The sequence below is a fragment of the Adiantum capillus-veneris genome, chromosome 1, assembly GCF_014529385.1.
Source record: "Adiantum capillus-veneris isolate H3 chromosome 1, ASM1452938v2, whole genome shotgun sequence".
Taxonomy (NCBI): Eukaryota; Viridiplantae; Streptophyta; class Polypodiopsida; order Polypodiales; family Pteridaceae; genus Adiantum; species Adiantum capillus-veneris.
In genome coordinates, this window is record NC_140931.1 from 99,260,648 (window position 1) to 99,272,828 (window position 12,181).

The 12,181-nt window shown below is 44.9% G+C and overlaps 1 protein-coding gene across 4 annotated transcripts in view; it reads left to right on the forward strand.

Annotated features, from left to right (window-relative positions):
• The first annotated feature begins 3,833 nt into the window (after positions 1 to 3,833).
• LOC147465247 (uncharacterized) overlaps positions 3,834 to 12,181 on the forward strand; it is a 66,169-nt gene continuing 57,821 nt past the window's right edge. For 2 of the 4 annotated variants that reach the window (XM_086519064.1, XM_086519058.1), the window contains exon 1: positions 3,835 to 4,454. Coding sequence is in view for 1 of the 4 variants with exons in the window: in XM_086519054.1 (XP_086375180.1) it covers positions 4,563 to 4,585 (23 nt within the window). In the remaining 3 variants the exon portion in view is untranslated. Of the gene's footprint in view, positions 4,586 to 12,181 lie in introns of all 4 variants that reach the window. The other 2 variants (XM_086519054.1, XM_086519071.1) reach the window with 2 other exon arrangements.

The window sequence follows — 12,181 nt, forward strand, 5'->3', positions numbered from 1 at the left end:
AATGTTTTAGTTGAGAACAACAGATCTGTTTGGGGATGGGTTTGATAAGCCCTCTCTTTACACTTATCTCCAACGACCCTTCGACAATGGCTTTATTGGCCAGCCTTGTGATTGGGACCTTGAGATCGTCCCAGAATTCTCTAAAGAATTCCACTGTCATGCCATCCCAACCAGGGGACTTTTCGTTGCCAAGGGCTTGCAATGCTAGTGAACATTCGTCTTTGGAAAATTCCCTTTCTAATAAATTAGCTTCTGAGTGGGGAATCTTCTTCTTGACACTCTGAAGTAAGGATCCTCTGGATTCTTCCACTTCTTGGGGCTGGATCTCTGGCCGTCCAATGATCTGACTAAGATAGCTCAGCATCATACCAGCCATCTCATCCTGGTCATGAACTATTGTCCCTTTCTCATCATCGAGCAAGCGAACATGGCCTCGGCTCTTCTTGATTTTTAAAGCCCTAAAGAAATGCGCTTGATTAGAGGCTTCAGGTTGAAGGTCAGTCTCCCTGGAGAGAAGCCTTCCCTTTTTGATATCTTCTACCTGCTCCTCAGCAAGGTTAGATTTGGCTTCGAGCCATCGTTTGTGCTCATCCTCAGTAGCCAGCCCCTTGGCTTTTTTGGAAGTAAGCAACTGTACCTCCGTTGTAAGATGCAGAAGGTGTGCCTCCCTAACTTTCTCGATTCTGGCGCCCGAGGTTTTGACTGCTTTCTGGATGCTCCGAGCAAAGAGGTCCCACACATTGTGTTTGTTGAGGTCGACATCTTTTTTGAGCTTACCTAGTGATTTCTTGGTTAAAGAGGGTCTTTGAATAGGTGTGCCTCTGTTACTAACAGTTTTTTCCCACCTCTTGGGGTCTGCTCCTCACCTGTATTCTTCTTAAAATTAATGTGCAGAGGTATGTGATCTGAAAGGCTTTTTGTTGGAACTAACTTCATCTCTATCAATGACGAAAGGCTTTTTGTTGGAGCTAACTTCATCTCTATCAATGACGAAATCCAGTCAGCTTTGTGTGAGCAATAGCATTTGTCCAGCCTGGAGGCAGTGCGGGCATACTGGAGGCTTGTGTATGTGAACCCAGGCGTGCTGTTCCATGGGCCGATTTCCCATAAGTCGATCATCGCCCATTTTTCGCACAAACTTTGCCATTTAGACCTTTATGAGCTAGCCAACATACTGGAGGATCCTGTTCTATCCATGCTCTTTTCTACCATATTGAAGTCGCCAACCAACAACCACTCACCTTCAATAGGAGTATCTCTAAGATGCATCCAAAGTTTAGCTCTGTCTTTTGCATTGCAAGGGTCGTACACATTCATAATGGTGAAGGGATGCCCTTCCCATATGATTCTAATCCCCAGGATTCTGCCGGATGGGTGGTTTAGAATCAACTTCGGCTCCAATTCTCTGTCCACAATGTTGAGAACGCCACTGAAACCGTTACTTCCTTCTCCATAGAATACTAGTTTCTTTCCTAGCGCCTACTTTCTCTTGCTATGGGCATCTAAGTGGTGTTCCCGGATGGCCCAACAGTTGATTGCCTTCTCCTTTTTAATTTCCTCCTAGAATAGGGTACTCTTCTTACGGGTTTTCAACCCGTTTACGTTCCAAGATTGGATAGTGAGAGATTCCATCATTAGTGAAGGGTTCATTGGGAAAGAGGAACGAATTCTTCAGCGCCCGAATCATCCCTCCCCCCCCCCTCCTTCGTGTCATGAGAATCCGGAGGTTCGCGGTCTGGGGATTTCCTTTCTTGTAGTGCTGCAAATGGATTGTGCAGTGGGATAGTGAACCCCCCTCCTTTCAGTGGGGTGGAGGACGGACTAGAGCCTTTCACCTCAAGTGTTCTCACGATGTGAAGTACTTTGGAGTCTCTCGTCATTGCCTTCACCCTTTTGGATCTTTTCAGACCAGCGACTTGCATAGCCGTCCCTGTTGTCACTGTCATAAATTTCGGGGTAGGAGCGGGAATAATGATCTTATTATTATTGCATGCACCTTCGGAGGTTCGTTGTATGGGAATCGATTCCTCCACAGTCTTTTCCTGTATTTTTACATCCATCATACCTTCTTTATCCTTCTTTGCAATTGCTCCTTCGTTACTACCTCCTTGCTTCTCTAGCCCTTCCATCTGGGTTTTCATTCACTGGTGGCCTGTGCTGTCGGAGCTGCAGTACCATTAGACTTCAAGGGGCAATCCTTGGCAAAGTGTCCAAAGTTGTTGCATTCAAAACATGCTCCAAAGTATGTTCCAAAGTTGAGCGGAATTGTAACAAGCCTAGCTCCGACATTGATTACCATGCTCTTAGGTGGCGCTTTAGATACATCCCAGCCTATACAAACCCTGTTTGAGGTTTTGCCAAACCCTCTCTTGCTAGGTATAAATAAAGGAGTGCCCAGTTGACTAGCGAGCATCCTGAGATTATCCCACAGCCAGCTAGGCAGACCCACAAACTCAACCCAGACCGGATGAAACCCTTGTAGAGAATCAACTAAGTCGAACACTGGCTCCCAAGGCACCACACAGACCGTAGTCCTATTAAACACTAGGGGCCCTTTGTCGAGATCTTTTCCACATCGGAGGCCTCTTTGAATCTCACTGAACAAAACCCTTTAGCTCGGTAAAAAGTACTTTCAACTGCTCCTCTGTGTGACCAAGAATTTGAGGGCTCTGAAGCCATTGAATAATCTCAAACCTGTTCGGAATTCTTCCACTGAACCCAAAAACCAGCGTTAGCTGAGCTTGCATGGCTAACTGTTTTTTGATAAGTGTTCGTGGAATCGCTATAGTAATAACCTCGACAACCTTCACCTGTTGTGGCAAAGACTTTCTTAAAGCAGCATAGGCCCGATCTGCCAACCCGTCTTCAACCAACCCAGTGTGATCTGTTTGGGAGCACGTTCTTTTGTTGTTGTTAGGGCCGGCCTCAATCATTTTGTTGACTTCCATGAGCTCTTGCTGAAGTCTAGCTCTTGTATTTTGCAATTTTCCGATATCCCCTTCCCCCGACATCCCTTCTGATGAGCCTTTTTCAGAATCCTTATAGTTAGGCCCCTTGAGTATGCTAGCAAACGAGATGCTTGGCCTATGAGTTGCAGATGCAGTCGCCGCTTTATTCCCGTTCGTACAGATGGGACCCTGAGGGACCCCGTCTTTGAGGGTTTTTACCTCGAATTTGAACCCTTGAGCTGAGGCCATTTTCTCGCTTGTTTCCTCCAAGGGAACTTTTTCGATCGAGATAGTTTTGTCCTTTTTCGTGGGTGAAGCTTTTGGCGAATTGGGGCTCGACATTGTCGCATCATCCAGCGATCTCAAGACCGAGTCATCGCCTTCATACATTGGCATGACTAGCTCCAGCTCTCGGATATTTTACCTGCCGTCTTTGAAAATTTGACAATCTCGAGTTCCATTGTCGAGAGACTTGGTTAATCGCAAGAACCTAGGAGCAACCATGTTTTAAAACTCTTAAGCCAAAAATCAGTCAACGAGAGCTAGCTCAGTTGGTAGAGCAAGAGCCCCTTGTGTAAAAGGTCTTGGGTTCAAACCCACTTGACAGCTCGTATGACATGTAGCCCTTAAGGATTGTTCCCCTAGTCCAAATGATAGATTGGCCACCCTAACCCGGTTGGGATGACTCACCTTAAGAGTCGGGTTGCCTCCACCTAGGGGGGGTTGGATGTGTGTGTTATAATTTCAAAGTTCTACTCTCTATTAACAAAAAAAAAAAAAAAAACCAGGCCTTTAATAAATTCCAATCAAAGGCTTTGGTATGGCAGAGGCTAAATGAGCACGGCGCAGAAACAACGATTATTTTGAAAGGACAACTTGGTTATTATTAAGGCAAAGGCAAAAGGGTCTCAGCGCAGAGCTTCGAGCCTCAGTCCAGAATATCATGTAGGCCCAGGAGGCCGCGAGAGGGAAGTTGCCAACAGAGCTTGCGGACAGCAGGTGGATGTCACGGCAGGCAAGGGGCGAGCAAGACCTGTATTTCAGGTTGCGCAACCAAAACCTAAGCATACGCTGTGTACGAACCAGGCAAGCCCTTGCGAAGTGGAAAATGGTACCTTCCCTCTCAGAGCCCACATCCTACCATCCCTGCGCAAAGCTCGCACATTAGGGGTTCGTCATCTCAGCCAAACTCTCCTTTCTCTTGAGCTAATGGAGCGTTCCTAAAGGAGGAGTGGAGGGCAAGGGATTTCTATTTGCCTCTCTCTCTCTCTCTCTCTCTCTCCTATCCCTCTTCGCCGGCTGAATGTTGTTAGCCTCTCTCTCTCTCTCTCTCTCTCTCTCTCTCTCTCTCTCTCTCTCTAGGGTGTTGCTACTGCACATCGCCAGGAGTTGCACAATTTCTCGAAGTTGAAGCTACTGCGCTGCCGTTGGACGTCCTTGGAGCTGAAGAAGGAAGTTCGCTTGGACATTGCTTTGGAGGTGAAGAAGTTCCCTTGGCCATTACAGGTAAACCCTCCCCTCAACGGTGAGAGAGAGAGAGAAAGCATCTACTGAAAACAACCTAAGGTTTCTTGGCCCTGTCTCTTTTGAGCATATCCGTACACCACATCTGGCATGGACGTCGACCAAGGACCAAGGTAGCACCAAGCACTAATGAAATGAAATGTTATACTAACGTCTTCTAAAGGCAGAGAGTTACGTCATTGTGAATTTGATAAGAGAGAGAGAGAGAGAGAGAGAGAGAGAGAGAGAGAGAGAGTATCTCAGCTTCAAGACCAAAACATAGGTGATTTCATTTGGAAAGACGTCCTCACTTTGCATATGCTAAAAACAGCCCAATAGTCCCTCATTAGCAATATCATTGAATTCTTTTGCACATATTGGAGTCTTGTATAGTGTCACACACCTTCAAGATGCAAGCATAGGTGATTGCAACTGGAGAGATTCCCTCGGTTTGCATCTACAAAAAACTTGGCCTTCTCCATGTTGAGAAAGAGAGAGAGAGAGAGAGGAAACAAGTATGTGAGGTTAGCGCATAGCCAAGGTGGTACCATACGTAATGTACGGTACGTATGTGTATGTATTGTACGTCGTTTCGTATGGATAAATTTTTTATGTACGTTAAAATACTTACCTTTTGTAAAAAACAAGTAAATGAGAGAACATTTAAAAAAAAATCCATTTCTCATTAGAGATTTTGAAAATGTATATCATGGAAACTACTCGTGGACACATTAATGATTACTTAATCTCCACTGGTGTGCTTCCTCCACAGGGGATTAGTTGGTTTCGGCATGATGGATCCTACTTAAAGGAAAACAATTTGCTCAATGCTCACAGTATGTGTGTAGCAAGAGAGAGAGAGAGAGAGAGAGAGAGAGAGAGAGAGAGAGAGAGAGAGAGGATGCTCACTTACCTGATTCTGAACCTGCACACACACTGTCAGTAACTTGTAAGTATTATTGTTGCATTGCAGAGAAGTTCTCAGAACGGCCACGTAGAGAAAAGCGTTCAGAGCGTACGACAATTTTCAGAGCCCTAGGTGCAAAAGTTCAATTGATATGTTGGTCGCTCGCATTCGGACGCCCAAATCACTCATTTTTTTTTCCGAAAAAAGCTGTCGTACAGTACGATCAATCCGTGTATTGTACGAATCAGTACGGACATACTGGACAATACGGTTCAATATGTACGAACTGGTACAACCTTGGCATTCAAGACCAAAGCATAGGTGGAGAGATGCTCTCACTTCGCAATTCGTTGAAAACAGCCCTGGCTTTGTGGCCTTGCCCTTATCAGGCATACTACATAGCTAGAAATCAGTGCATTCCAAGTGATGATATTTCGCACAAGCAGCTCCTCAATACATGTTGACCAAGGCATTGCCAAGCATCATGTTTTCCCTCAATAGCCCCTGATGAACAAATATCATTGTCACTTCTTTTGAACATATCAATGTCTTGCATAGTGTTACACGCCTTCAAAATGCAAGTATAGGTGATTTCAACTTGAGGGATGTCCTCATTTTGCATCTACTGAAAACAACCCAAAGCTTTCTCATCCTCTGTTGGGCATATTCGAAAATGGATGCACTCCAAGAGACGACGTCTCAAACAAGCATTTCCTCCATCAATTTTTGTGCTTTTTGAAGTGCACCACTTTTGGCATACATGTCAACGAAGGCAGTGCCAAGTAGTTTTTTTTTTTTTTTCAAGTTTCAATAGCCCCCAATGGCTCTATATGGTTTGAGAGAGAGAGAGAGAGAGAGAGAGAGAGAGAGAGAGAGAGAGAGAGAGAGAGAAGCATAGCCTTCAAGAGCAAAGCATAGTTGATCTCATTTGGAGAGACGTTCTCACTTTGCATTTGCTGAGAAAACGCTTGAGAGCCTACGGATGCCTGTGCTCTATTTGTCTTTTGCTTCTCCCATGTGCCCCATGGCTGCCTATATAGGTCCCCCAACTTGGGTGGAGCAATGCAATTCCGGCCCCACAATTTGGATTTTTTTTTATAAAAAGTCACTTATAATAAAATGACCTTATAAGAAATGATTCATATGCAGTTGGTTCTTATGGTAAAAAATGCTCCTTCTAGGTGTGCAATCAGAGGGTATGCAGCTACTCTTAAGTGCCTGGACATCCACGGCTTGTGTATAGGCTCACAAGGTTGCCAAAACACTTCCTAGGCTACCTAAACCCTAGAAGTAGGAACAACTTGTCCACATGCACATAGGGTTAGATGTGCACATGACACATTTAGGCCCCGCGGCTGGACTTTATAAGTTGGTGGGTACTAGGAATTAAACCAAAAAGAGCAAACTGGACACATGGCAGTAGAAGAGCAACTTGCAAGTCAACTCACACCCAAAGACTCTCATCCCAAGAGGGGGCGCCCAAAATTGAGGCTGGGGCTGATTTAACACAGTGTGTGTGTGAATAGTGGGTGGAGATGATCACAACTTTTGTCACAAACTGATGACGTGGCAGTGCCCAAACACTGATATACACGCTGACTGGCTTGTACGAAAGCCCGTGATTCGCATTGGTTGCTGACGTGGCGATGTACGGACTGTTGACGTGGCAACATGCACGGATTGCTGACGTGGCACTATACGGACGTCCGCTTTTCGTGTTGGCAGGCTGCCGTGGCAGCAGTACGGAATTCCGTTTTTTGCGTTGACATGCTGACGTGGCTAAACTGTACAGAAATCTGTAAATTGCGTTGGCTGATTTTTTATGACAGCTTTTAGAACAAGTTGCTTTTGATTTTGAAAGCTTTTGGGGCTCTGCTTTTAGCTTCCCTTGTAATCTTTATAAGTGACCCTAGGGGCTCACTTTGAGAGCATCTGGACGCACAGTCTGAGAGCGAGCACCCGCGGGCTCAGTTGTACTTTGCACACAGATCAATATAAAAATAAATACCGAAAGGGGTGCCAGTCTTTGGGGCCAATACCTCTTGGCACGGAACTACGCCGGGCCGTGTCGCCTCTCTTTTGTTTTGTTAGTAAATTTGAAGTGAATCTCTATTGTGTCGCGGTAGAATCTTGACTTGGGGTGTCCCAAGTTTGTTATAGTGGTATCAGAGCACAGAAAGATTCTTCTTCTACAGAGGATCTGATCCTTTTTGTAGCGCGCATAGTTTTTGTCAAAGAATCTTCGTGGCATGACCTTGGACTTATTAGCCACTCCCACCCTTCATACATTGCGCATTGGGCACGCTCCCGTCTTCATCGCTCTGTCTTACAGGGCATAAAGCCATAAAGAATTCCAGATTACACATGGGTTCTCGTGAAGAATCTGATAGAGATGACATCTCTCAGTGGGAAGGCAAAGAATTGAAAATCCGGTGCGGGAACTGAAGAAAAGAATGAAGAATGTGTGAACAAATTGATTAAGTACTCCAGGTACCCGAGATTGGTGAAACACCCGAAGAATTATCCGATTGATACGATTTACTCGAGATGACGTGTGGCCATTGCTTCTCCTCTCATGTAGGGAGGAAAGCCGAAAGGATATACGAGTGCAGAAAAGCAGAAATTGTACTCGCAGAACGAGATGAACAAGAACTCTTGAAATGACTGTGAACCAAAGGACCAATAGAAGATAAACTTGAGAGTTACAGAGCAGTAGCCGAGTGTGGAAGAAAAGGAAAGATGAAAGCAGGATCGGTACCACATTGCATGGGGCCCGACTTGAATCAGATGAACGAAAGTACAAAACTTTGCCGCACTCGGGGCAAGGTGCAAGATCAGGAAGCCCTCATTTTCTTTGATGTAGGAGCCAAGGCGAGCCAAGGCCAACTTCTTTTCACTTGAATTGGTGGCTCGACTTGGAATTACGCCCGACAGGCTGAGGCCACACGCGGAGGTAGTTCTACCGGCACCTGGATGATATGTTGCCATTACATCTATCATCGGCAAACTTCGTTTGCACAGTCAGTAGTGTTTAGGGCACGAGGACTGTTATATCATGCCTTGGGAAGGGTGTGATATCCTCCAAGGAATCCCTTGGTACCACACGAACAACGCCGTGGTTGACTATCGGGGTAAGAAAGCGACTTTGACATATTATAAGGTGCAGCGGAAGATTTGAACTTTGTTCAAGATGAGTGCTCCGAATTGTGCTCAAGGGTTCCTTTTACTTACGGAAGGGAGAGCCTTCCGTTCCTTTAGTGAGAGAGTGCAAATGATCACAAACAAAGTGGATAAACACTGTGAATGAAGGTTCTGAGACTTAGAGATAGAGAGAGAAGAATACAACACCAGAATGTTGTCAAACCCTCCTCCAAGGGTTCCACTCTCTATGGCGAGAGAGGTCTATGCTATTGATTGCACAAATCTTGTACAATGGTCTAAATGCAATGGACTTGCTGACGATGTCGGCGATGACGAGACGGGCTGAAATCTGAAAACGCTAGGGGCTGAAATCTGCAAATCTTGTATTTGCTGAATTCTGACTCTATGTCGGCGACGACGGCGACGACGATGCGTTGAAAACGCAGATGCTGAAATCTGCGAATAGCGGGCTGAATCAGCAAACGCTGGCTGATCTGACCGTGCGACGAGGATCTGCTGCGAGGTGAGATTTTGAGGTTTGGGACTTGTTCTCGGTGTCTAGATGCTGAAAACTGAAAACGTTGATGCTAGGGATGGTCTTGTTGTCGGGAATCTGCAAAACGCTAGCATGGACTGCAACTTGCAAAAACGCTAGGCTTGATCTGCTGCTTGCAAAAACGCAAGGGTTGATCTGCTGAAAACACTGGTCCCTGTTGGCTGAAAACGCTAGGTTGCTTGCCGGGGAGTCTTGCTGAAAAGGTGCATCGTCGGACGCCTGGTCCCTGCTGCCTCTTCTGCCAGATACTACTAGCGCTAGGTTTTTTATATATTGGCTTGGCTAAATTGCCCTACCCAGTTTCCCAACAAAGTCGCTTATTAATAATAAGTGAAAAATGGCTAAAATTGGGAAAATAGGTCTGTGGACTGTAAAAATGCTCCTTATGGGTTCTAATGGTAATCTGATGATCATGTTGTGAGCAACCAGAGGATATGCATCTACTCTAAGTGCCTGGACATGCACGGTCTGCGAATAGACTCACAAAAGTGCCCGAACACTTCCTAAACTAAGCTAACTGAACCCTTGTCATGAAGTAGCTTGTCCACGTACAGCTTGTCCACGTACACATAGGGTTAGATGTGCACGTGGGTGACATAAATAAAAGCAAAGAGATTGTACTTATGAAATTTAGTTTCTTTACCTGATTTTTTCTTGGGAGAACTGAACGCTGATTGAAGGTCGAATATGTTTGACCTCGAAAACGAACTAGATTTTTTGAAATAGAGACTGACTGTTTCTCTGAAGGCGTACAAAGCGAGTTACCTCCTTTACGTCGTCATGAAGATCACATGATTGATTCGTGGCTGTACACCACCGAACCGGCCACCTTATAGAGCCAGCCGAGGCCAAGATAAAGAAACAATGAACCGGAACAGATTTCCACATTATGAGGATCGATGATATACTCGACAGACTTCGGGGTTCTACTTGCCAAATTGATATGAAGAGTGATTATCATCAGATTTGTATTGCTCTTGGAGACGTCTATAAGACAGCTTTCAGGACGACTTTTTGGATTTTTAGAGAATACCGATCATTTGTGGGTTTTTGAGACATCGAGGAAGCATAAATTGCTTATAAATGTGAAAAAGAGCTAGTTTTTCTTGCTTGAGATACATTTCTTGGGACACATCGTCTGAACAGAAAGGGTACTAATGGATCCGGCCAAAAGTGACTATCCGCAACGATTGGCCCGACTTAAAGAATGTTCATGAAGTTAGAAGCTTTTTGGACTTGTGTTCTTGCTATTGGAGGTTCATTCGGAAGTTTGCAAAGCTAGCTTCCCCTTTGCACATATTGACTCAGAAAGGAGTCCCTGTGGGGATCGACAGAGGTGACTGCCTTTCAAACACTTAAAGAAAAACTGACTACTGGACCAGTGTTGACTTTGCCGGTTGACTTTGCCGGACTTGCAAAAGTCATTTGAAGGATATTGTGATGCTTGTGGTCGTAGTCTGGGAGCGGTCTCAATGCAAGAAGGCCATGAAAGCTGATTGTTTTCAAGGGCAGAATTGACAACACAGATTTATAAGAAAGAGCTTTTGGTAGTGATCCATGCTCTTACTCAGTGCCTACACGGAGCCGATTTCATGGTCTTTATTGATCATTAGAGTCTACACTACTTCTTGTGACAGAAGCAGCTTTTGGAAAAGCAGATGCAGTGGGCTAACATCTTGTCACAGTTTCACTTCCAGATTGTCCATGTTCAGGGACAAAAAAACTCGGTGGCAGATGCATTGTCTCGGAAGCCCCTAGTCTTGGCTATTTTCGTGATTCATCATAGAAGCTTCAAGGACATGGTCGATTAGTACGCCTCGGATCCGGATTTTTCCGATGTATTCACTCGAATACAAAATGGGGAGGTAGTAGCGTGATATTCCATACGAGATGTCTATTTGATCAAGAAAACGATGTTGTGGGTCACACAGCCGTTGAGGGAAAAGGTTTTGACTGAGTGCCATTGTCCACCTTTTACGGGTAATCGTGACATCAACACCACCTTGAAAGGTGTGGAGCGTTACTACTTCTTTTGGCCGAGACTCAAGAAAGACGTGGACGAATTTGTTCGCAGTTGTTTAGTATGTCAGAAGGTCAAGTTTGACAGTCATAAGGCACAAGGATTACTACAATCTTTACCCATTCCCACCCTCTTGGGAAAGTATTGCAATGGATTTTGTTTTTGATCTTCTGAAGACACAGAGTGGGCATGATGGCATTTGGATTGTCATCGACATATTTAGCAAGCAAGCTCACTTCATTTTAGTGAAGAAAACAGTCAAGCCGGATCATTTAGCGAGACTGTTCATTTCACAGATTTTCCGACTATATGGCATGCTTGAGACAATAGTCTCCGACAAAGATCCCCGATTCACGAGTTTGTTTTGGAGGGCTATTTGGGAGAACATTGACACACGGTTGCAATTCTCGTCATCATTCCACCCGCAGATAGATGGGCAATGTGAGATTGCAAATTCAGTTATACTGGATTTATAGAAGTCTTACATTTCTGATTAGATGACTCAATGGTGGGAATTTTTTATGCCCTTGGTGGAATTTGCCTACAATAAGACGATCCACTCTTAGACGGGGAAGGTGCCATTTGAGATCATTGAAAGTGCTTCGAAGGTTCCACCCTTCCTTAGCACTAAAGATAAGATTTTTGAAGCCGACCAATACACGAGGGACTTGGACACTGCTTTTGCCAAGGTTCGGGAGGCTTTAGCGAAATCTCAAGAACGACATAAGAAGGCAGCAGATCGACATCGACGAGATTTGAAATTAAAGGAAGACGATTGGGTGCTCTTACGTATTGAGAAGGCACGCTTAAGAAAACGAAAAGGAAAGGAGCGGCTATTTCCAAAGCTTAGATGAGGTATTATGGCCCTTTCCAGATAAAAGAAAAGATAAATGATGTCTCCTTTAGACTCAATTTGCCGGATACTTGGAAGGTCACAATGCATTCCATGTGAGTCTATTGAAGTCTTTTAAAGGCGATGTGCTAGTTGATGGGGAGCTTGATGAGCAACCCGAAGTGGAGGAAAGTGAGGAGATACTCGTTCCATAACATATTTTGGCGAACAAAGATAGAAAGATAAAAGGTAAAGTGATTAGGCGGTTCTTGGT